The 25,474-nt window shown below is 37.5% G+C and overlaps 2 protein-coding genes and 1 pseudogene across 5 annotated transcripts in view; 2 read left to right on the top strand and 1 right to left on the bottom strand.

Moving 5' to 3' along the window:
• Nucleotides 1–19,361, bottom strand: part of LOC127962999 (zinc finger protein GLIS1-like) — a 69,676-nt gene extending 50,315 nt beyond the window's left edge. Inside the window, exons 1-2 of one of the 4 annotated variants that reach the window (XM_052562641.1) lie at nt 19,080–19,361; nt 18,595–18,894 (exon numbers count right to left, since the gene is read on the bottom strand). In XM_052562641.1, the coding sequence (XP_052418601.1) occupies nt 18,595–18,865 (271 nt within the window). In that variant the 5' untranslated portion in view covers nt 18,866–18,894; nt 19,080–19,361. Of the gene's footprint in view, nt 1–18,594; nt 18,950–19,079 lie in introns of those variants that run through there. The other 3 variants (XM_052562638.1, XM_052562639.1, XM_052562640.1) reach the window with 3 other exon arrangements.
• Nucleotides 19,362–20,491: 1,130 nt separating this feature from the next.
• Nucleotides 20,492–22,267, top strand: LOC127963000 (cystatin-like). The gene is made up of 3 exons (XM_052562642.1): nt 20,492–20,821; nt 21,073–21,183; nt 21,278–22,267. Exons 1-3 carry the CDS (start codon nt 20,615–20,617, stop codon nt 21,353–21,355), a joined length of 396 nt encoding a protein of 131 aa, XP_052418602.1. The 5' UTR covers nt 20,492–20,614; the 3' UTR covers nt 21,356–22,267.
• Nucleotides 22,268–22,934: 667 nt separating this feature from the next.
• Nucleotides 22,935–25,035, top strand: LOC127962901 (type I iodothyronine deiodinase-like; annotated as a pseudogene).
• The last annotated feature ends 439 nt before the right edge of the window (nt 25,036–25,474 follow it).

The raw sequence follows: 25,474 nt of genomic DNA, 5'->3' as shown, positions 1-25,474 counted from the left end.
TTAAACATTAGAAGGTTAAACGTGCACGGTCAAATTGTTCACAATAGAGTTTATAATATGCATTTAAAAACTAGATTTGAATTTGGGTGAATTGGGTGAATTTTAATTTCCTGCTTACTTTAAGTGCAAAGTGTAAAGGCGACTTACTTGCTGTCAGAATGAGCATTTATGAAAAATGAAAATACTTGCATTAATTTATAACATAGATAAATATATAGCTTTCATATATAAAATACCTGACAGTACCAGATGACAGTACCTGACATGAAACATTTAAAAATCCTTGGATCTTTTTCAACAGTAAATTGTTCTGTGGCCATCCGCCATTTGCCAAATATGTATTTTTTTGTAAAAATGTGTTTTGTAAAAAAAAAATTCTGTGCACTACAACGACCTAACTAATTGAATATTGAATTCGTCTGTCATTATTAATTGAATTGATTACTTGATGTAGCCCTACTTAGAAAACCCTAACAACATAGCAACACCCTGGCAACCACCTACACTCCCAAAAAAAAATTAAGCCTTTTTTATAAATGATGCAATCTAATAGTAGAATTCCGTTAAATTGAATAAAATAATCCATATGCAATTTATTTGAATTATTGATTAAGAATTATTCAATTATTAAATAAAAAAACTTGAGGTTTATTCATTTTAATTATTTTTAAATTGCGTAAATCTTAAAAGAAAAGGGAACAAATTTCTATTATAGTGCCAAAGATTTCACATTTTCTTCAGAAAAATATAAACATCTAGCTTCTGTTCCATATTTAATTTCTCTGCTTCTCTTGCTGTCTTTTGCTTCCCTTTCAATAGTCATGTCCTCTCTTCTCTTTTTGTCTTTCAGAGACTAGGTCAGACTCCGGAGCTGTGGAGCTTATATCAGATTTTCTCACAGTCTTCAACAAGACTGTCCTGTGCAGATGTTACATATTATGGACGAAAGCCTTGTGCATGTTTAAATCTCATAACTCATGTCTATACTTGTGTCTCCACACAGACCCGGAACTTATTTGTTTGCTTTGTAATGAAGGCTTGATTGAAAACCTGAGGGTACAACAAAATGAAAAATAACAAAGTCTGGGGAAAGGTTCCCTAAACAGGTGCCTGGTCCTGCAAGGGCAGGGGGGGAAACTCGATTAAAAAACGAGGGCCTGAGATGACTTTGTTTTTCTTGCTGGATTACTGGTACCACCAAACCAGGTTTTTCATGAGGATGAAATTGGTTTGTTATGCCAGTTTCTGTATGAAGACAAATCTTGGTTTGTGTTTCACTTTTAAACTCCAAGATGTCACTTTTAGCAAGAATATATTCTTCAGCCAGTATTTCATATCAAAAGGAAAAAGGGAAAACCAAAAGCAAAGAATATGACGGCCGTTTTATGGAGAAACCACTTTTGTGTCAGGGTTATTCTCGTTAACTAAAACTAAAACGATTGAAGAAAAAAAAAACTTGATTTGAAATAAAATAAATGACTAAACTAAATAAAAAATAAATATACGTTTTAAGCTACTTGCTGCTTAGTCTACATTGAAGTAACAAAACACAAATTAATAGAAATATTAAAATTAACTGTATTAAAAAAAAACTTATAAAAATGACAAAAAATAAATAAAATAAAATAAAATGTAACAAATTTAAAATATGAACAAAAACTATAATAGTTTATAAATTAAACAATTAAATTACATTAAAATAGCATTACATAGAATAAATTATTTTTTATATTTAATATTTTCTTTTTTTGTCATTATTTGTCATATGCAAAAACCTCCATTGACCAAAAAAAAACAAACAGAATTTTTATTTGTGGGTGAGCTATAACAGCACAGCAAAGATTTTCTCTTTTGTAACAAACCACATGTAAGGCTTTACTTTCAGTTGCACAGACAAAATTAATTTATAAATAATAGGCTTAAAGATCTGCTGTAACATTATATCCGCACAAGAGTTCATCAAACAAAAGAAGATAAATTGTTTGCTCGTGAGAGGGACAGACGCAGCTGGCCACTGATTTCGTAATAGCCTCGGCTCCTAAAACAGTCCGAACTGACCGCAGACTACTGAACACAAACAAACACAAAACACTGCCTGCACTACTCCTACGGTTCAGTGACTAAACCGCACACTTGGACAAGAGAACCTTATAAATCAAGCCTCACAGTGATTAAAGCATTACAGAGCCATTTCAAAACTGTAAGACACACACACACCTAGGCAAAAGATGATCTGTCCTGCTTGTGATCAGGCCAGTAACAAGCTTCTTGACGTGCTTCCAGTCATCATGATCAGTTGTTGATGTTCTTCCATACCTTTATTGTAATTACTGGGTTCCACTTGGGCATGTCACCACCTGCTGGTGACTGGCTGTCACTGGAGGAGCCTGTGAGTCTGTCCTCTGTGGACTGACGTGGGTGGATCTGGACCACCATCACTTCGGTTTCCAGTAAGCTGCGGGTGAGGCTGGGTCAGGGTGGTGCTGGAGATCCTGGCAGAGATTTGGCGGTACCCATTGTGCCAGAGATGGGGTTCATGGCTCCAGGTTTTCAGTTTGTAATGGATACGCTCTCATCAAATCAAATAAGATACAATGCGACTCCTGCCACCTAAATGACTTTTAAAACTGTCCAAATCCACAAGCATTTAAGTCTTCTTTTTCAAAATCAACAGTCATCTTCGATGCTGCCATTATGATCATTATATTTAGTCATTTTGGTCATGAGCCTCATCAAAAATGTCAGACCTTGTTGTTAATGTGTCATTTTGCTTAAGCGAGGTTGGTTAGCTTTGAATTTTGGGCTTGTTTGCAGAGCTAAAGTCTCTTGGAAGAGGTTTGGACTGGAGTCTAATGAGACATTAGCTTCAAAATGGGATTTTGTTACCACCACAGGAGAAATAAATAAACGGTATCGCAACTTTCAAACTCACAATTTTGAGTTGTAAGAAAAATAAAAGTCAGAATCGTGAAATAAAGTCGGAATTGCACTCGCAATTGCAAAAAAAAAAAAAAGTTAGGATGTTAAAGTGGCGGTTACCTTTTTTTATTATTCTGTGGCAGAAAAAAAAGAACTGCAAAACGTAAACTCAGAATTCAAGAAAAAAAAGATGATGCAAAATGTAGACTTCTGAGGTTTTTTATATCTTGCAATTCTGTCATTTTCCAACTCAGAACTGTGATGTAAATAGTTGCAATTCCTATTTCTATGCTTTATTCCGCGGAGGAAACATGCTTCCATAATTCAAATAGCAACCAGTCAACTACAATGATTTTTTATTGTTCTATTCAATTCTATTGTCTTAAAAAAAACGAAATTAATTCATGTCCCCTTAAAAATAATGCAGTACAAAAACAGAAAAAGAACAAACTTGTTTTACAATGAACAGTAGTAAGAAACGGGATCACAAATAAAGTTCTCGTTTTATGGTCATCTTACAGAATGAGGTTACTGGAAAGGATTTTACATCAGAGTCTCTTAAATCTATAGAGTGTAAAATACTGGGGCTGATTACAATGTAAATGTGTCAGTAACACAGGGCTGCGGTACATTCCTGTGTCTTGTGCCATAAAATGTACTGCTTTAACATTAAGACTCAAGGTTCCTCATCACAGGCTGCTGTTTTGGCTTTTATGAGATCTTGACAGCTCTTTGGGGCTCTGTAAAAAACTTTGGGAACTCAGAGGCCCTGCAATACTGCTGCAACTGTATGGGTTGCATTACATTGTTTCTATTTTGTGTGTGTGCATGCGACTATTTAGTTATTCTAAGCTTTGAGTCAAGACAAACAGGCCATGTTTGAACAGAAACAAAGCTTTTCTTCTTAAGCAAAATGCTTTGGTTTCTCTTTTTCCACTGTGAAGTCATATTTAATCCTGCAAAGATCATGTGAAATTAATTCCATTTGCAAAATTTCTTTTCACACTAAATCAGGCTGTCAAGGTTGTGACTTAATAATAAAGTTCTCGCATAATCCCTATTATGAAAACTGCCCTTGCAATTAAAAGTGAAATGCAGTCTTGTACTGAATCCAACGCTCTAAGCACAGATTCCTGTATTGTATGAGTCAAGGCTAATATTTTCATTTAGAGCATTCCTAAGGTATGACAGCTAATGGTCAGCACGCCATTTCCAATAAATACATGACGAAGGGATTTTTACTGTATACTCTCAGCTGTCCTATTAGCTTGAAATAAAAATAACAAATCAACCAATACAGAGTCGATGGCTGTCCTAACACTGTCTGTGGCGCGATCTGAACACAACTGTATTGGCCCACGAGTATGGCTTTCACTTTATGCTGCTTCCAATATTTACAAGCAACCCTGAAACTTTGAGAGAATTCGATTAAATGCAGATGGCAGGAAGTTCCACTCAAATGACAGTGGCCAAATTCAACCACAAAACATGAGAGGAACCTCACAAACACACATTGCATGTCCTCATTCCAAATGCTAGAACACTTGTCTGAAGATAAAGAAGACTGTATTCATACACCGTTACATTCAAGGCACTGATAATGTCTATTTCAAATACATCATTCAAGTTAATCATGGTTTACACGTATGATTATGAGTGGCAACAATCGTTTGGGGAACCCCTTGACAGTTGCAGTTGAATGATATAAGTGCTTGTAATTGAGTCGTAAATAAATCGAACAATGTTTGACAACGATTGTATTGTTTTCTATGCAATGCAATTCTCCACGGGATCCATTGAATTTAGATGGTAAAACCAGATGGTTATGTGAGGAACACAACAGCAAATCGTATTTCATTTCCTATTTTTTGTTATGTTTGTTTTAGTGGAAGCTTTCTTTCAGAATAAGACGTCCAAAGCAATCTGCATAATCGGTTTTTGGCAGGGATCGGGATGAAATCTTACTACCAGACTCTCACACTGACTAGTCTTGTTGATTAAGAAATGACTTGGCTCCATCATATTTTCTGAAGACTTTTTTTTAGGAGCCATGATTTGCTTTGACAACAGGGGCAGAGAAGGAAAAGCTTTTATTTTTATTCGATTATTCGGCTTGTTTCATGTCTCCCGCTCCAAGCTCCATGCTTTCCTATTACAGTGTGCTGAGATGACCAGTCCAAGCCGAAACAAGAACATAATCCCTGCTGATATTCCCAAACAAATGTTATCTGCAAATTCACAGCAGATGACAGAGCTGGCTGTACTCTGCAATGGTAAACTAACTTAGTCATTATCAAAGCTCTCTCTCAGTCAAGCATCATGGCCATGGTTAAGACTGTTTCAAGCTTTGAAGAACACAATAGAGTAATTCAGCCCAAGGCAACTTTGCAAATACATATAACTGTCAAAATTGAGTCCATGCTGACTCTTGATTCTTTCTAATATGAATATTGCATCAGAGAGCTCAAAATCAATAACTGTGTTTACAAGAACATCATTTTCCAATTAAGCTCCAGATTTTGGTCAAAGGAATATTTCACTAACAAATGAAAATTGTCATTTTCTCACCAATTTGGCATTCTAAACCCACATGAAGTTCTCTCACGGATCACACAAGGAGAACATTTCAAAGCAATTTCCAATGCTTTTCTCTATGCAATTACAAAGAAGCTTCAAAAGAGTGAAAGAACTACTATTAAGGCATCCTAAAAGTGGTCCGGAAGACTTTTGTGAAGCCTCATTTTAATAATATTTCCAAAAACTGCTGTTTTTACAGTATTTGTAATCAAACAAATTATTTTTTTTTATTTAAAGTGTACTTTAAATGAATACTGTATTCTATACAGTCAATCTTCCAAATAAGGTGTTTAAATGATGCAGACAAACTGATATAGAAATATCCTCATATAATTAAACAAACCCAATGTTTAATATGTAAAATAACTTACTTTTGAAGTTTAAAAAAAAGCACAGGGCACCAAACAAACACATTTCATATTCTCAGAATACATCCACAGGGATGAATATTTTTTCCCCTCAACCTACAGTACATAGAGTTTCCCTGAACGGAAGTGAACAAAACAATGTGACTCTTTTTTTGTTTTGCGGGGTATCATCCTCACAAACCAAAGGATCACTCTAAACCGACCCACCGACAGGAGTTCCCCCCTCAACTCCTGTCCCGCTCAGGCCCTGGTAACCCGAGAAGGGACAGATCAGCAGACAATATACATCATCACACATCAAACGGGGCCCTCACAATGCAGACGTCCCCAGAGAGGAGAAGAGAAGGTAGGGCATCCGTCAGCACAGGAGCCCCACGTCAGGAATAACACGCCGGCTGCCGGTTTGAGAAATGAGGGCTGAAGAACCAAAAAAAAAAAAGCTAAGCAGGGGCGGCATGCATAAAAAAGCAGGGCATCATGGGGTGATTTTAATGGAAATTCTTTCAATATTAGTACAGGGTTTGTAGGGGAAGGTGGTAAATAAAGGGGTATTTATCCAGACAACGTGTCATATCCAACTGAGGAGATGGGCCCACCATCAGCGTGGTTTAAGAGCAAACCTATTCTCACTGTGCAAGCATTCAGTGGGTGTTTTTTCTGCTTGCTTGATAGCCATCTTTTACTTAACTACATGTGGTAAACAACATCATTACAACAAAATGCCTTTAGTTATGGCTCAACTAACAAGTTCACGGTTCGATTCCTGATCCAGAGCTGCAGAGCTTGGCTAATGTATCATAAACTGCAAGTCAGTCAGCTAGTGTTTTGCGGATCTTTATTTTCTCTCAGGGCTGCAAGCATGACTTAACACCAGCATTTTCGCACAACCTGGCATCAGCCGTGCGTTTATGAACTATAAATCATATTCATTTCATCCCCGGACTTTTCCAAAAAAGACTCCAAACCCATAAAGAGTTTGTTTTTCATTTCAATCTGAAAGAGCTTTGAAATGCAAATATTTGTTTCCTTTGCGAGCAAAAAATCAACTCGAAATTTGAGGCGAAATATGAATTCTTGCCATTTTACATCATCGCTAATACAAACATGTTAAAAATGGGTCCATGGTGGGTTCCTACGCTCTTTTTTGTGTGCTCTTAAATGAGTGAGTTTTGGCTGGCAGTAGTGTACATATCCTAATGATTTGCTAACCAATTATTGGACTTGGTCCCTGCTTTCAGAACTCCTGAGGCTTATAGAAAGCCTGCATCTATACTGTACAAACGCTATTTGACATGCAGGCAGTGGTCAACTTGGCATCGCCAGTCTATCGGCAAGTCTAATAACCCATGATGACATGCTACAAACCAAGATATTTTACAGTAGTTAGTGTCGTTCATCCTATAGCGGACCACATTTTGCCTTGGAGTGATTTGATTTGGTCTAAAAGTATGTCATGCATTTCCTTTATGTGGACTGTTGTTTGTTCAGTCAAGGTTGTGTGCATAATTTGACTTTTAAGACAAACTTTTAAGGAGTAAAAGAAAGAAAGTCCTTATTACACAGTGGCCCATCTAGTTAAAAATATTAACTGAAAAGTTTGTGCTCTGCAAGCACTCACACATTTTGAATCCATTTATCAAAGAATCACTCATTTATCAATTTTTCAGCTTTTAACATTAAGTGTTCTGGCATGATGTTCATTTTATCAAACGTACAAGCAAGCAAACCGAGTCACTGAGATAATGAAGAGAAAGCATGTACATCGAAAGCTATTACGCAAGTTTTTTTTTTCTGCTGGCTTCCCTGCATTTTTCTGCCATCAAGTAATCCTCAAAGACAATCCTTCTATTTGTCACTGGAGTCAAGTCAAAACTATATGGAGTCAATTAAAGCACAAAATGATCTGAAGATGTGGCTAACCCCATGTAAACAAAGAGAACATATGAAAATATAACTCAAAGTCCTTTTCAAGATGTGTGGTTGGCAGCGATCTGGTGAATTGGAATGAGAAACATGTTTAGAAAGCTCCGTGCTTCCAATCGCAGAGGCTTTCAAGAAACAGAGGAGGAGAGCGTGGGAGAACCAAAAAGGCCTTCGAAATGAAGCCGCATGTCTAACGTCATTCCTGTCCATATGCTTCACTGATAAGATGTTTGCAAAAACATGTTGTAACATTACAGAGACGGGACTGCTAGTTTAATGAGTGATTTGGCGTAAATACTAAAGTAAATGTCGAGATCCATATGGATACATCAAGTAGGCCAATCAAGAATCTGGTCGGTTTGTATGGCCCTGTCAGCCCCTACTGGTAGAAGCTGTATCTACATTTTTCTTCATTGACATACATTCAATCATACAGTAGTAACAGAAGAGATTAGATATGAAAAAAAAAATGTATCACTTCTTTTGACATACCATTTTCTGGGCTACTTAAATGACAAAAGTTTTTAAATTAGCATTTTATAAATCCAAATTTTGGATCTAAAATCGGACATAATTCACAAAATTGAGTAGTTTTGAATTAAAGTCTTTGTATGATCTGAATGTCATTTTAAAGTTTCACATCTCTTCTTAATGTAATACTTGAAGCTGTAACATTAGAATCTGAATATTTGCAGCTAATTTCACCTAAAAAAAAGAAAGAAAAAAAAGAGTTCAGAACTCTTAAATACCATGTTTACAATTCAAATTTCTAAAACTTACATTAAAAAAAAAAAAAGCCATAGACACAATTTATTAAAGGTCGCATGACAAGGTTTCAAATATACAAAAATCATTAGCCATGATTGCTAACGGAAAATGTTCTCTAGGTAATCCTCTTGACGTCATGTGTTAACTTGGCAGAAACGTCAATCACTGTAAAGGCTCACAGACTTGTTTTGACAATACAATCCTCTAGGCAGTCCACTGTCTCCACTTGAAACATCCTTGAAAATAAGTGGGCTGATTCTAAAGAGAAACCAGAGCCTCCAGATGAGCGCGAACGTCTCCGGTAAGGCTCGCTCACATTCGCAGTGTAACCCTGCAGACAGAAGGTATGTGTTAGTCACTGTTTGATTCAGACATATTTTTGACGAAGGCTCATTCAGAAGCAGGGGCTGTTTTGACTCGGTCATCTTTGAGAAAGCCTGGTCTTGGAGACTAGCGGCATTTGCAAAAGATTAGCAGGCTAGCTCTCATCTACTGTGCTCGGGTCAGGTAGAGTGCAGTAAGCAAACAGTTATAATGCTGATATCTCTCCATCTACGCCGGGTAGAAACATTCCTACAACATGGACAGCCCTGTAATCCAATTAAGCCCCGTGAAAGATGTGACCTTTGGGCACGAAGGTTAGGTTTTCAGGTGTCCCAAGGCAAAATTTTTGCAACGTAATGCAATTTCTTTACGTTGCAGATCAGAAAATCCCTTTCGATGAATCTTTCTACCGCAAGTTCCCGAGCATTAAACTCTCAATCGATCTTTCTGTCAGCGTAAAGAGCAAATATGCTTTGTCATTGCGGGAACAGGCCCAGTTGGGGTGCGTTCGCAGTGTAACACAGCGAAAGCAGATCACTCTGCCTTAACCTATCATTAGCCAAAAGAATAAATGCAAACCAACTGTGCGAGAACAATAAAATAATTTGTCAAGGGAAAAGGCTGCAGATAAATTCTGGGACTCATTTTCCAGCTGGCCTGAGAAGTGAAACTGCTGGCCAAGTCCACAGCACCTGGCTGTCAGGGCTTTCATAAGGCCTTACTTCATTTCAGTTTTTAAAAAGCAAAGCAGTTAGGTCATTCACAACACCAGTGTATTTTTTCTGCATTAGTCAACATATGACTCTTTAGGGCAAGAATCAAGTAAACAGCAAAAGAAAAGAAAGAGCTAGGACAAAACGAGAGAAACATACCACACTCCAAACAGAATTTCTCCTCTGAATATTCGTGTCAGAAACGGCAAGTGATATATAACAACTGTTTCCTGCTGCCTGTATCATCTTTTTTCTTTAAATAGGAACCTTGTGAAGTCGGGCATTGCTTTATGTGTAGATTTAGGAGCGCTTGCAAATCAGTTATATGGTAAAGCGTAGCTGCTGTAAACCGCGAACGTGGAGCCAAGGGAAGGCCGTAAATGTCAAGCGTGGCCTGGACAACAGAGTGACCTGGTTCTGATTAGGCTGAAATTGTTTTCGTTTCCACACACACGTGTTAGTTCAATAAGAAACACACATGCATGAGCCATGAAGGTTACGTGTGACAGATGCGCTCAACATGGATTCCTCACTCCGTCACTTACAGATGTGACCTGGAGGTCGCCAGCGTACTTCCCATTTTTCCAGTACCAGTGACGTTCCTGTCTTTGACTGCTAACAGTAGCGTCCCTTGGATATCTTAAAGTGTCTAAAGTGATGGTAAAGTCATCTGATTAGCACCCAGAAAGGGCTCTCTCGTGCATTCTATAAGCACACGCCTGGTTGAAAGAAAAATCGAGCAGTCTGCCATTATGGGATGTCTTATTTCTCAGTGGAATTAATGCTGTGTCAGCACTAGAGAAGTATCTTAACATTTATGGTACATTTGCTGCAGCATGCACACACACACACACATTAAGGGGTGACTCCAGTGGAACGCTTGGCACAGGACGAGTCCTGGAAAACTCATCTGTGAGATTGTGGTGAGGGCTTAAAGGGTGAAATAGTTGGGGAAATATCTGTGGTAGATGATAAGTCAGCAAACTCAGTGCAGATTGTAAAAAGCTGAAGTCAACATTCATTCCTCAAATTCCTCTCATCCTGTTAAAGGGCCGGGACGCATTAGTCTCTTTCCTCGCATGCTCTGCTTTCTCATGAGCTATTGCAGCCATATCTCAAATGCTTTATTAGGGATTTTGGTTCTCTTTATGCATTAAACTGTAAGGTCCGTTACACATTCTACATCTGAACTGCATATTTACAGTATTTGGCATCCGTATTAACTACATTCACACTGTCAAAGTAGGCAGCACAGTGCTGCGGCACTGAGAGTATAGATAAAGCAATAAGACTATGCATGTGGGATTTAAAGAAAACACACTGAAAACACACCATAAACCGACCAATCACAGACTACTAATCACCAATTATTAAGTTCTACACGCGGTGACAGGTAGAGAAGAGAATAGGAAAGATTGTAATTATCCTTACCAATTCTTAGTCTTTTAAGAAATAACTTTTTTTTTATTTATTTATGTTACACAGATATTTTAATGACTTTTTAGAGGTAGTAAACAAATTTATACAAAGCAAAACAAAAACATGAAACATTGTTAACTATTAATTATATTATTATTATTACAAATAATTGTATCCTTAACACATTGTCAGCATTGTCTGATTTTTTCACAAATCATTACTGTATGTTTTGAGTCATTAAAAACAAGTGCACATAGTTTATAAGTCCTTTATTCTGTATGTTTTAGATTCATGTACAGAAACATACAAGTTATTAATTCAGCAACTGGACTACATTGGTTGCTTTATACATTTCTGATTAAATGACACAAAAGAATCATTGTTAGGAAATAATATTTCTTGTTGCGCATTCTGTTCAAATTATTAAATAAATAGGCCTAATGCAAAATAAACTCCAGAGTATTTAAGCATCTTATTCCGTCTGCATCAGTGTAACCATGCAGATGGTTAACAGAATAAATTTATTTATTTATTTCATTCTGGTATATATATTTATTTATGTTTTAAATGTCACCAGTTATGAATAAGAACTAGTTTGAAATACTTCTAAATGTTTATTCCCAAGTAACAGTTTTCTTAATTTAAATCTATTTTTAAAATAAATATATAACCCAAGTAAAATAAATACATGTAACTAAAAAATTTATTTTAATATACAGTACAGACCAAAAGTTTGGACACACCTTCTCATTCAAAGAGTTTTCTTTATTTTCATGACTATGAAAATTGTAGAGTCACACTGAAGGCATCAAGGGCTATTTGACCAAGAAGGAGAGTGATGGGGTGCTGCGCCAGATGACCTGGCCTCCACAGTCACCGGACCTGAACCCAATCGAGATGGTTTAGGGGTGAGCTGGACCGCAGACTGAAGGCAAAAGGGCCAACAAGTGCTAAGCATCTCTCGGGGACTCCTTCAAGACTGTTGGAAGACCATTTCAGGTGACTACCTCTTGAAGCTCATCAAGAGAATGCCAAGAGTGTGAAAAGCAGTAATCAAAGCAAAAGGTGGCTACTTTGAAGAACCTAGAATATGACATATTTTCAGTTGTTTCACACTTTTTTGTTCTGTATATAATTCCACATATGTTAATTCATAGTTTTGATGCCTTCAGTGTAAATCTACAAATTTCATAGTCATGAAAATAAAGAAAACTCTTTGAATGAGAAGGTGTCCAAACTTTTGGTCTGTACTTTATGTATAGAGTCACACCACACACTCACACAAGAGCGCTGCATGTCTGCCATTGCTGTGATGCACACGCCCTGCAGACGCAATCCGGTCAACATTTTTACAAGGCATGTAACAATTATTGGTCAAAAGTTCTTGTATTTCACATTAAAATTCCCATACCGTAAAAACAAAGTGAAGGATCAGGAAAAGAAAACGATCGGACAGTCTGTGCCGTGGGAAATGGTGTCCTCTTATCATTCGCCGGCATCTTTTTCTCCAAATATTAACCTGCCAAACTGCTGATTTCAATTTATGCTTTAAGTCTGAGTAAACACCCCAGAGCACTGTGTGGAGATGAGACGACAGAGTTGTCTGACCGAGAAAGTTTAATAATGTTCGTGTTCTTTTAACATTGCTCTGAGCATGTCTCCGTCTGAGTAATCCAACAGCAGCTCGACGGAAACAGGAAGTAGGAATGCTAAAAGCTTACCGATTCATGACTGTAGACGGTCTGTCTTGGAATAATTATTAATGTCTGTCAGTTCCTTTTTTTGGCCTTTGAACTGCAAAAGGTCAAGTTTACTTGACACATGCTCAGCTGGGAAGGCAGTGAAATGTTATTTCTGAGGCTGAACTTTACTAGACAAAAAGGCAATGAAAAACAATACATACATAAAGGTTTCTCATCTTACTAGCAATCACTTCTCAACCATCGTTACATGCACAACAGTATAAATATATACAATTTACAGCCTTCAATAATTTTAAAGACTAACGGCTCCCATCACATAATCCAGGTCTGTTCGTAAAAGTGAAGTGTTTTCATTCTAAACAATCTGCATTCAGGGCCCACGTCAGGTTATTAGCCTTCAGAAATCCCTGAGCGTAATGTAATATTACACTCGGTTGGTGTTGGATCACTAGAGGACGAGAGAATAACTAATTCTTCCAGAACCCGGCGCTTTATTAACAACCAGCAATAAAGTATATAAACTGCACTATTAGACTTTATAATGTATTTCATAGCCCTCAAGGGTCATTCCAGCCAATCAGATTGCAGACCGAATGGGCACTGCCCCATGGCAGCTTCCTGGCACGATAAAACTACTGAACAACAGAGAGGATATAACTGTGCCTACTGGAATGATTTCTGCTCCCTACTAATGAAGGAATAAATGTTTGCGCATTTGTTTTTGACCACTAGGATGAAGCCAGCACTTGATTGGACAGCTGACATGCCCAGACTTGTAAATAAAAAGGACTGGCAGAAAATGCCTTATGAATCTGTCTACATTCACTTTGTCCTCTGTATAAATTAAAGGTGGTTTGTGGGGCCAGATCTGTGTTTGTAACGAAAATCTGCTGTAATCTTTGTGGTATTTCTCAATATAAAAGAATAATACTTATTCTAATAAAAGACCCACCAGGGAACTTGGCCCAGGTTTTGGTATCCATATTTATGTTCTATTAAACAGGCAAGTGAACTGGGCGGAGTAGAAAAACAGCTGTATTGGTACAAAGACCAGCGGGGTGTCAATCGCCATCCGTCACCTTTAACACTAAATCAACAGTGGATACGAAGGGTCCCAGCCACCTAGCCATCTTGCAGCATCCCGCTACGGGAAGCCAGGGCCCTCGTGTCCGTTTTAGGCCTCACGATCAATGCAGCCACAAAGAGGATTTTTCTTTGATGGAGCAAACTAGCACCGGGCCAAGAACAGCAAGTGCCACTGTCGAAATGTAAATCAAAAAACCACCCGCGTGCACGGTCACACGCTCGAGAAGTCTGGAGACGCAGTCGCTGCCGTCTAAAAATGCATGAGCAATTCAGCCCATGTAGATGTGCGGTTAGCTGTGGCATGTCCCCCTGGCACAGGCCAAGAGCGAGTAGCCCCTTCATCTCAGTACGGAGTCAGGGAGACAGAGCGAGTAGGCAAAACAATCAGATCCATTTCACAAGAGGCAGGAATTCGACCCCTATATCAAAAAGCAAGGGGGAAAAAAGGTTGGAGAGTGTGGGCGCATTTTTATGAGTGATTCTCAAGACATGGTCCAAGCTAAAAATACATTTTATGATGTATAAACTAATTCCAATTCTGTTTTTCCTCCGTTTAAGCCCAGGTCCAGAGCACATTTCCTCTGGTATTCCAGCAATATTTCGACACTTCTTCAAAACAGATAATATTTTTTTTTACAGAATTATTGATTTGTATTGGCAGGGCAAGGGTGCCCTTGAAATGAAGGATGATTCAAGCCGTTTCTTTGGCTTGGTATTACACATCCCGCAAGCATTTAAAACAAAACTGGACATTGCTATGACATCACAGGTGCCATAAAAAGCCTTAGTTGTAGTTATAATCCAACCAGCTATAAAGGTGGTCGACGTCTGAATGTTGTACCTCAGGATTGATTAAGTAGGTTGAGGTTTTACATATTATTTGAAAAACAACAACGGAATGATCCCAAACCATAATGATTGACCGTCAGATGCTGTAATCTTCTAAAACCACAAGAGCAGCTTTCATCAAAACGCTACTCGATTAGACAATAAAATGTTTTCAAACTTTTTCTGCACATTATGCCTCACCGACCGCATCTTTCTCTCAAAAATAAGATCGTAAACTCCCAACCAAATTAAGCTGAATCAACACTCAAGACGGTCCTCTAGAGACCTATTTGTGAGAAATGATTCAATGGCTTCCATTACAGCAAGCTGGCTCTCAAAGGCTTGGTGACTGACGCTGAAAAATGTTCACTTGTTAAAGGTTTGCTCAGTGATGTCATCGACCAGGATGAAATAGCACTGCAGATTGATCATGAGGACTTTGTGAATCAATGGAACAAGCAGCAAACGTTACAGTTTCCCCACACAATCAATTTATCCATGCCTCATTCTGATGTCATAGGAGTTCCCCAAAAGACGTGGGCCGCTGTCGAGGAGAATGTGTGGGAGTGAGAACACAACTGTATAGAGATCAAGCATGTGCAAGTGTGAGAGAGAAAGCCCAAAAACCAGAGAAACTAACGAAAAACACTCAGGAGAGAGCAGATAATTGCACAGCCCACAACGGTTTACTAGTGATGCAACCACCGACGTCAACAGTTTTTTAAACTTGAGTGCAATCAGCCACAGCAACTAAAACAAAGCAATCTTGTGGACAACACATGTTTACAGGAAGCAATAAAGCTAGTTGTTGTATATAAAGCATCCACCTATAAAATCACCTGAATGAGAACTTCTAAATCTGATCAGTCTGAGAGCTTTATACTTTAAGTCAATAATGGAAGCACCACACCACACATCATGAGACATACTAATTATCAGCCAAGCAAGCACAGGAAACTTCATCAAGCTATAGGAATTCAACAATGAGTGCAAATGCCACATTTTACAGAGTGACCGAGCGTTGCTGAGTTTGTATATGTGAGTGGGAGTACACGCATTGCCATAGAAACCTGAAACACTATACCAATAACTCCTTTTAGAGTCAATTACTCATTTTTTCATGAGCTGAATCAACACTTCGACGTGGGAGTTTGTCTGTGAATACTAAGTATTACCTTGTGTTTTAAAAAAAAAAAAAAAAAAAAAAAAAAAAAACACAAGCACTGACAACCACAGCAGCTCTGAGAATCATAATCAAATCAAAATTACACTGAAGTTTTAAAGGTAACTTGATGGGATGAATTCAGAATGTTCGATATAATACAATTCAGCTCAGAAACTGGAAATGTGTTGATTCAATGAAAAATGATCCCACTATATTTACCAATGCACCACAAATCATTAGTTGACTTATCCAGGACACAGAAAGCCAAAGAACAATTAAATTCGGCATGGTAGAGAGATTTTGTCCCATAGGACAAGTGCTCCGTTCTTAGGATCTTGATCATGTGCGATGTCTTGCCAGCTCACTAATTGTATGGCCATAACTTTCTCATGATCTTGCTGAATTGTACGGTACAATGTGAATGCCACTGCTTTATAGGCATCACCCAGATCACTTTATCTTGTATGATAGCACGGCATTTCTACAAAACCTTGTCTAGATAAGAGCTTGAAACTACTTGGCTACGAAACGATTACATAATTAAATAAATGTCTTCATTAACAATGAAAACAGCACATGCTGTATAATATATATATAATGTTTTCAGACATATACTTTTTGCCATTACTTTTGCCTCATTTAAAAAAGTAGACATGCATAAGTATAAATCTGACTATGGGCCTGAATGAGTAAAAAATCTTATAACTGAGACCTGAAAAATTAGCTGCAGCACTACGTGCCAACAAAAAAACCTGTGCAAGAGCAATGGGTGAAAAAAAGAGTATGCTTCTTCAGAAAAACAAAAATCACCATTTTCCAAAAATAGGTAGGACTTAGGTTTAAAATAGGTTTAAAAATGTGTACATTTTCTTCCATATCACTTCATTTACTGTACAATCAAGCATGTTCTGCCACTGCAGTTGAAATGAGCACGGATGAACTGTGGTCTATACTCAAAAACAGACTCACAGATGAATGCAGAATCATATAATGTTTAATTGCAGTGATATTTTTTATTTAACATTTGAAAATCATTGCACATTTCAAACAAGTGGGATAATATCTGTAACCTGTTCTCTGAAACATATCAGCAAGATCACGCAACACACTACACAAAACATTTCATTAAAATCTATTCCATTCCTTTCCCAGTATGTAAATTAGGATGCTCAAATAGGCATACTGTATCTAAAACATCTGTGTTCCTTTCTGTCAAATACATCTGAGAAACACTGAAATTATTCACCTTGGACGGGGGTGAGTTGTGGACCCAAGTCTCAGAAATGCTGAGACAAACATTTGGTTTGAATTTGTCAGGCAAACGTCATAATCAAACCCTCTGACTCTCTTTTGTGACAAGGTATTATTACTAATATAAGTCAAATTTGTATAATCATAAGATGAAGTAAGCGGTTAGCTTTCCCAACCCCCGCAATCCCATGCCTCTGTAGCATCATCTAAACAGGGTGACCACCCTAGTCCAATACCAGAGAGCCCTGTTCTTGAGGGATGCATGCTCAATTACAACTAGCATGAACTGCGATATTAGTGTCACAAATATAGCTACTAAAGAGCTTAATCAATAGAATGTGTGTTCCTTCTCCAATGAAAATAGGGAGGTAAGACGCAAGTATTAAAATGATTTTGTGATTAAATATGAATAAAATTACTGAATCATTCTTTATGTTTTGATTACAGTGATCTCCCAGTGCAATATCACGGTATTCTCCTTTACTCTGCCTCATGCAGTAAACCTGACTGTCTCTCTTTTGTGGAACACAGGAGATGTAAGGCAGAATTACAGCCTTAGTCTATTCCTATTCACTTTTAGTGCATGAAAAAAGATGCAAGCAACAGTGAGTGAACCTGAATCACTAAAATCTATGTTTGTGTTCCACAAAAGCAATTAAGTAAAGTTTGGAACAATATGAAGGCGAGACTGACGAGAGATAACGCGATCAAGTATTTTGTCAAAAGACAAACCGTGCGATATTAATCTATATTTGTTATTTAACAGTTTTTTTAAAGGTTCCGTTACTAGGCTATGCGCGACACATTAAACTTTTCTCAAGACACGATAAATTCTAGCAAGCAGGAAATATGTCGACTCGTGCAAAAGTAGTACAACGCAACAGAATGATGTGCACAATTTTGCTTTTGCGTTTAGACGTTATTGTAAATTACGCCCACATACCCACGCCAATATATCCCACTGTCAGTTTGAAACAGGTAAGATAAGGTAACGTAAAGAGTGTATAAACCTTCACTGAAAGGACAAGATCCGCACTAACTACATTTTCTTCGGCAAACGTAAATTTCTATGTCTGATTTTTAATGTAGGCTATATCTGGCTGCTATGCAACTAAATTAATACATCCAGTACATAAAATTGTATATGTAGCCTAATTCATTTTTAGTTTTTTTTTCTAAATAATCTATAAAAAAATTTCTTATGCATTTATTTAGCCTTTTATAAATTCATTTACTTTATTTTATTTTATAATTTTTCTTATTATAAAGCCATTTTAAAACCATTAAAGGTTTCCAAAAACTAACGGCTTTAGGCTCTGTTGTGCAGATTGACGTTCAATTAAACGTTACAGAAGCCGTTGTAAGATAGAGCTAAATTTATTTTAATGCTAAATATTTTTATTGCTATTTTATACATGCATTCTTAGTTGTGCTCAGCCATAGCTGGGATCCTTTAAATCCATAAACCAGATTAAGACGGCGAAGTCCCGAAAAAAACGGTAACAAATAAATAAATACAACCGTATAGACAAATGTCCGCAGGTACATACCCTCCTCGGGTGACATGGTGAAACAGTGAAGTTTGGAGGTGTGATGCGCGTGGAGTTTGAGATCTTCAGATCCGCAGCAGCGCATCTGTACCGAGGCGGGATTCGAGCCACAGCCGTCAGCAGAGACGCGTTTCGGGCAGATGTCTGTTTTACTGCTGAACATGGAGAAAGTGAGCTCGGTGAAATCTGTCTGATGACTGACCATCCCAATAAGCGAGGCAGATTTCTGCATCTGGACCTCTGACTTCCAAGTGTGCATGTCAGTCCCCATACAATAATAGTCCTTATCGCTTCTTGTACCTGTGGGACGAAGGATCATGGACTTGAACTTCACTTGAAAGAACAAACTCTTACAGCTCTCAAAGGACGCTAAAAACACGATAAGGATAGGCTACAGTCAATCGTTTTTATAGCCTAATAAAGTAAAACACACTGAATAATTAATGTTTTCATATGTTGTAGAATACTTTTAAAACATAGCCTACCTGATTAAACCCTCCAAAGTAAGAAAGAGCGAATATTTTGACTGGATGATGATGACTCTCAACTTCTGCGTCCAATAGGCTGTTAAATGTGTTCTTACCGACAGCATCCTCTCTCCTGTTTCACCAGCAATTTTATGAGTTTTCTATAGCATCAATTCTGAAAAGCGAAACATGCGTCCCTACTTTGATTGACAGCTCGAAGTGCCAATGAATATCCATTGCTGAAAGGGGACCAATCGGGAACAAACTTGATGCATGTTTTGCGAATAGTGAAATTGATCTGGAGGAGCATCAAACTGGTAATAATTTGCATTTTACAACTAAAACAGTTCTGTACAACTTCCTCAGATAATCAAACCATGACAGAGGTGATATTCGTCATCACACAGCAACAAATAATTTAAGATATATTGTGTAATAGACAAAAAAAGAGATCATTAAGTGTACACAGATTAATAATAAATATATCTTAGGCTATTACCTAGAGAATGATGTGGAACAAGCGTAAGAATCATATGTTAGGCTATTTTTTCAGATTTTAGGTAGAGAATCGCAGAGTATAAAAAACGTGATTTTTGAAAAAGGCAAAAACAATAGAAAAGTGTTGTAGTCAAGACATATCAACAGTGACATCTTATGGACATTTTAGAAACTAACATTATACACAGCAGTCGGTTTAATAATTATAAAGACTTTGGAACTTTTTTATATATATATTTTTAAAAAAATTATATAAACAATGTGGAATTAAAATAGTACTTTTTTATAACCAAAAACTGGTCCACTATGATTCAAATACAAAAAAGTTCCTTTTTAGATTACAAAGCCAAGTTATTATTCTTACTATGGCGAAGGTTGGCTCATGAATATGAATTACGCTCTGTGACGTTCTTCCAGATGTTTGCTGAAGGAAAGTGGTCGATAGTCAAAAAAAAAAAAAAGTGGTCGATAGTCGCCTGGCGAATCAACAAAGCCTGCTATGGCAAAGGTTTATGAATATTTAGTTACAGAGCAACGCAAACATAACCATAACCTTTGCCTTAGTAAGATTTGATCGTGAATTTTGGCGTGATTTAATATTGCTGTTATGTGGAGGGTAAGCTTTTGCTAAAACACAGGCAAGGTTTGATGTCTTATTTCATAGATTTTGTGCCGAATTCTGACTCGTGCGACTTTTTTTCTGGTCGGGCCAAAAAAAAACTGTTCAGATGCTGCCTGCATTAAGCAGTGAAGGACACCTGATTCCCTAACGAGGGGCACTTAACAGAACCTCCAATATAGGGGTTTAGAGTTTGCACTGAACAGAACCTCCAATATAGCGGTTTAGAGTTTGATAAGATAATTTTTGCATTAATTGCTTTGTATTGTAACAAATAAAATAAATTATTTCTAATAAAATAATATATCTTTTTGTTATGATTGCCTCTTGCAAGACTTCAAACTGAGCCTCAATCAAAAACAGCCACAAGAGAGTCTTCTACGTCACTCCTGAAGAACTTCAACCTGCGGGCGAAGGAATATTTCATGTATCAAACATGTATCTTAAGATGATTGTATCGTTGTTGTTTTTTTTTGTTGTGTCTAGTGTGGCGAGCACTGGGATTCCTGGAGCTCCTGTAAATGCAGACATTAACGATAAAGATGTTCAGAAAGCGTTACAGTTCGCTGTGGCCCAGTACAACAGACAAAGCAATGATGCGTTTGTGCGTAATGTTTCAAAGGTCCTCAAGGTTCAACAGCAAGTAAGTACTTTAAATGTTTATTCGTTTTGTAATCGTTTCAACTGGGAACGTCGCTGAATTAAAGTTCTTCCTTGAACTGTCATGAGACCTGGATAATGATGGCGTAAAGAAATATAAAGTCTCAGAACCCTTAAATTGTTCCCAGTTGTCCAAAGGGAACAGAACTGTTTGCCTCAACTTGAAAGCCATTTTATATGATAACCTTACCGATTGCCAAAATTGTCTGAACATGTTTCTGGTTGACACTGCAGGTTGTCGCTGGCACAATTTACATCTTTACTGTGAAGATAGACATCACCTACTGCAAAAAGGGTGGTGTGAAGACCATGTGTGCACCTCCGAAGGATCCCAATGCTGCAAAGGTAGGACACTAGGTCTACTCTACAATATTGTGATGTTTACATTTCTAGCTTTCCTTAAGAGATTGACCCTTTGTTTGTTTTTTTCCCCTTCAAGGCCATTCAGTGCGACATAACAGTCCTGAGCCAGCCGTGGTTAAAATCCTTAAAAGTCACTAAAAACACCTGCATGTAGAGCTTGTGACAAGTGCAGTTTGTGGCTTTTTAACATTCAAGCAGCAATAAAGTGTACTTTCTGTTGGTAATGAACTTCAAGTCTTTATTCTTGATAAAAATGGAAACCATTCGTCCTGAGAAACTGTCAACCAATAAGAATGCTTAACACAATTATGTGTTCGCAGAGTCCGTTGCTCTGAAAAGCTACAGTTTGTAGAAATGTCTGAATTCTAAAATGCATGTTTCTTCGATTCATCCTTTTTCTATTAAAACATGATTGAACAATGTCTGTGCTCCAAGCCAGCACATGGCCAACCTTCAACGATGAAAGTTTTCCGCTAAATGGATCAGGTTAAACCCTTGTAAGCCAAGGTTTGTAGCTCTGTATGCTGACGAATGCAAATGTTAAGTTTATGTGAGACTCTGTTAAATTTAAGCATTTAAAGATTGAATGCATAATTTGATAACTTATTTAATTTGTATCTAAATCAGCACTATAGGCCATCTGTCCTTATCACTTTAAATGACGAGTGACTTCCTGTACTTGCTGTACTTCAGCATGAAAGTAAACTTGTTAAAATGATTTTATAACAAATCAAAAGATGTGGGGTAAACCCTATACGTTTGTTTTAATGAAAATGCTTGATTATCAAACCAGCATTGTTCAAAGACTATAAATATCCTTCAGCAGAGATTGTGAAGGGCACTTGTATTTTGAACTGTTTTTTTTTTTCTGAACTTGTGACTGTAAATGATGCTTACAGGGTTAAACAGTTAATTCAGTAATTTGTTCTAAACCAATTTAGGTGCACTGATTTCACTAAATTCAAACAGCGTTTTCCACAACTATTGAAGAGAAGTAATATCATACAGGGTGTGTGTGCTCGTTCTTCAGTGAAACGCATGCCTTTTACTGTTCTTTTAACCTCTAGCAATGAGAAATGTCACAATACACCGTGACAGGACTTTGTGCACACTTTTGCTGATTTGCTTGGAAATTAATATTGAAAATGATGCCCACATTTTATAATGCACTCCACTGTATCATATTGATTTCAGTTTGAAACCGGTAAAGATTGTGTATATACTTTCACTGAAAGGACAAATCAACTCTAATTTTCTTTGGCAAAAGTAAAATTCTGTGTCTGGCTGCTATGCAACAAATTAGTTAATACATCCATACAAATTGTATGTTGTAACTTTTAGTGTAATACTCTATCATGCAGATTTCTGCATTTGGACCTCTGACTTTCAAGTGTGCATGTCACCAAACAATAGGCTAATAGTCCCTATTTAGTTTCGTGTAGCAACATGATATGCGTATATCCAGTGGTCGAAAAAAGTTATCAATAGTGACATCTTATGGACATTTTTAGAAACTAAAATTTAAAAAGTCAGTCAGCCAAATAAGAACATGGATGGGACGTTTTTTATTAAATGTATTATGTAAAAAAAAAAAAAAAAAGTGGTATTTACAGTATTTTCTTATCCTTTTTTTTTTTTTTTTTTTCACTGATAAATACAACAATATACCAGCCAAGCTATGATCCTTACTATGGCGAAGGTTGGTTCATGAATATTAATTACGCTCCGTGACGTTCTTCCAATAGCCCAGCTTTTAGGTAAGCTTTTGCTACAACACGGGCAAAGTTTGACGTCTTTTTTCATTCATGTAACGTTAGTGCTCGCGCCACGACGCGTGGACCGATACATTCTTCTCGCGATGGGGACAGCAGTGGGATATGCGCTCAGAAAACTCTCGGTTTATGTATCAGCTGTGGCCATGATATTATTTGCGATCGCGCAGATGACTCTGTTGAAACTCCTGTCTTTCGTTTCCCCGGGACTGATGAGGAAAATTCATCTGAAAATGGGAGAGAAGTCGACGATGACTCAGAACCCCAAATTCAGATACGAGGACTGGGGTCCGACTTTCTTTTCTCTGAGGTTCATTAAAACCGTGCTCTCCGTGAACTGGTGCTCGCTGGGCCTGGAGGCTTTTGAGGGGCACGTTGCTCCGGACACAGCTTTAATCACCCTGGAAGGACAGAAAACAAGCGTTCATCGTTTTCTTAAAGGTATAGTAAATGTATATTATTATTATTTGTATAATTCAACTGACTCCATCAGTCCTAAAGGTCTTTCCAATTAAAGAAAACAATCTTGAACTGACCAGAGTATTTAAAGGGATGTTACATTAAAAAGATTAGTTTTATAGTCTAGGCAGTAGTGCATGCAACTACATTCAAATGAATTACTTAGTAATGCCTTACAGCAAACATTATTACTGATGCAGTCTTCTTGACAGGGAACCGTCCACTGGTTCTGAGTTTCGGAAGCTGCACCTGACCCCCATTTCTTTACAAACTTGACGAGTTCAAACAACTTGTCAAGGACTTCAGTGATGTGGCAGATTTCCTTGTTGTTTACCTTGCAGAAGCGCATGCAACTGGTAATTAACCTTTTAATTAAACAACTGGATATAACCTTTTGCCTAGAATACACTGTGGAGTACTTTACAAGTAGAGCACTAGGTGATAAATGTTAAGTAACTTGCTAAATTCTTGGGGGTTTTTTTGTAGATGCTTGGGCCTTTACAAACAACGTTGACATCAGTGTGCACAAAAACTTGGAGGAGAGACTGGCTGCGGCCCGGACCCTGGTCAAAGAAGACCCCCTCTGCCCTGTGGTAGTGGATGAGATGACCAACATCACTGCCAGCAAATACGGAGCCCTGCCTGAGCGCCTCTATGTCATTCAGAGTGGGAAAGTTATCTATCAGGTGAGTGTTTTGTAATGTAGACAAACTGCATAGTGCACACAGTACAGGAAATGCCTCCAAAGCTTCATAACGGCTCTCATGAGAGCAGTAGAGTTGCTAGTGCCAGCTCTGGAAGATTGGCACTGCTTTTGGAAAGCAGTTAATGCTCTTGACCAGAGGTTTTGGACACTCTCTGCCTCTTGTAGTTAAAGATTTCTTGTTTATAGAGGTGAAAGGTTTGGAATGAGCTGAACAGAATGAGGCAAAAGGTTTTATAGTCGCAATGGTTTTTGTTCTTTTGCTGCATTTTTTGATTGCCAGTGTTTTGTATAGTCTAAATATATTGATCAAGAAGTCCACAGTATTGAAGGATTTTCACACTAACATATTATTGTTCCTAACAGGGTGGCATTGGACCTTGGGGGTACCACCCTGAAGAGGTTCGAAAAGTTCTGGAGAAAATTAATTGAAAGGGAAAAAATTTAAGTTTTCTATCCATGATTGCATTGATATATTTGCACTTTTCTGAACTTCTAGTGCTTGAAATCTTTTTGAGTCCTTGTGTTTGCTTGTGACAGTTACAGATCAAACCAGCTGGTCTCTGTATCTTGATGTTTCAAACACGGGGATGTAAAGGTTTTTTATATAAACATTGATATATTTTTTCTGCTTTAAGGCAAATACATAATTATTATACCAGTATTGGATTCAAAGACTACATATTCATCAGCAGAGATTGTGAAGGGCACCTGTGCTTGTAAGTTTTTTTTCTTCTTTTTTTTAACTTGTGACTGTAAATGATGCTTACAGATTAAAACTGTGATCTGTAAACTGATAACTCATAAGTCATTTGTTCTAAACAAATTTAGAAGCACAGATGTCACTGAATGCACAGAGCTTTCAACAACTATTCAAATAAACTGTCATATATATATATATATCTCCTAAGAGTGAGTGTGTCATTGTATACGGCATGACAACTTCACATCAATGGCGTGTGCTTGTCCTTCAGTGAAAAGCACATCTTGAACTGCTGTTTTATCCATGGCAGACTTGACAAATATTTCAAGGAACTTCTTTTAAGCTGCACACTTTGAACAATAACTGTCATTTTCACACAAAAAAGGACACTGCATTATAAGGCAGTTAAAAACATGTTGCACATAGCAGTTGCCCACATTGCAACCCTTTCACGGAGTACATCTCATCAAACCTATTACAGCTAAATACATTATTGAATTTTCAATTTAAATGGCTATTCAAATGGCTGCTAGTGACAGTAAACCTAGTCTTTAATGGACAATGGTAATCTAGATGCAAGTATAGAATCTAATGTCATCTATGTATGGGATATGCTAACAAAATACATTGCAAATG

Source organism: Carassius gibelio, chromosome B8 (genome assembly GCF_023724105.1).
Source record: "Carassius gibelio isolate Cgi1373 ecotype wild population from Czech Republic chromosome B8, carGib1.2-hapl.c, whole genome shotgun sequence".
NCBI lineage: Eukaryota > Metazoa > Chordata > Actinopteri > Cypriniformes > Cyprinidae > Carassius > Carassius gibelio.
Note: the sequence above shows the minus strand (reverse complement) of the source record. Positions and strands in the feature narration are given on the sequence as shown.

Bases quoted from the DNA above. Each gene is read 5' to 3' on its own strand.
- LOC127963000 (XM_052562642.1), top strand. From the start codon at position 20,615: ATGTATCTTAAGATGATTGTATCGTTGTTGTTTTTTTTTGTTGTGTCT. The intron at 20,822-21,072 runs GTAAGTACTTTA...TTGACACTGCAG, and splicing joins TCCTCAAGGTTCAACAGCAA to GTTGTCGCTGGCACAATTTA. The intron at 21,184-21,277 runs GTAGGACACTAG...TTCCCCTTCAAG, and splicing joins AGGATCCCAATGCTGCAAAG to GCCATTCAGTGCGACATAAC.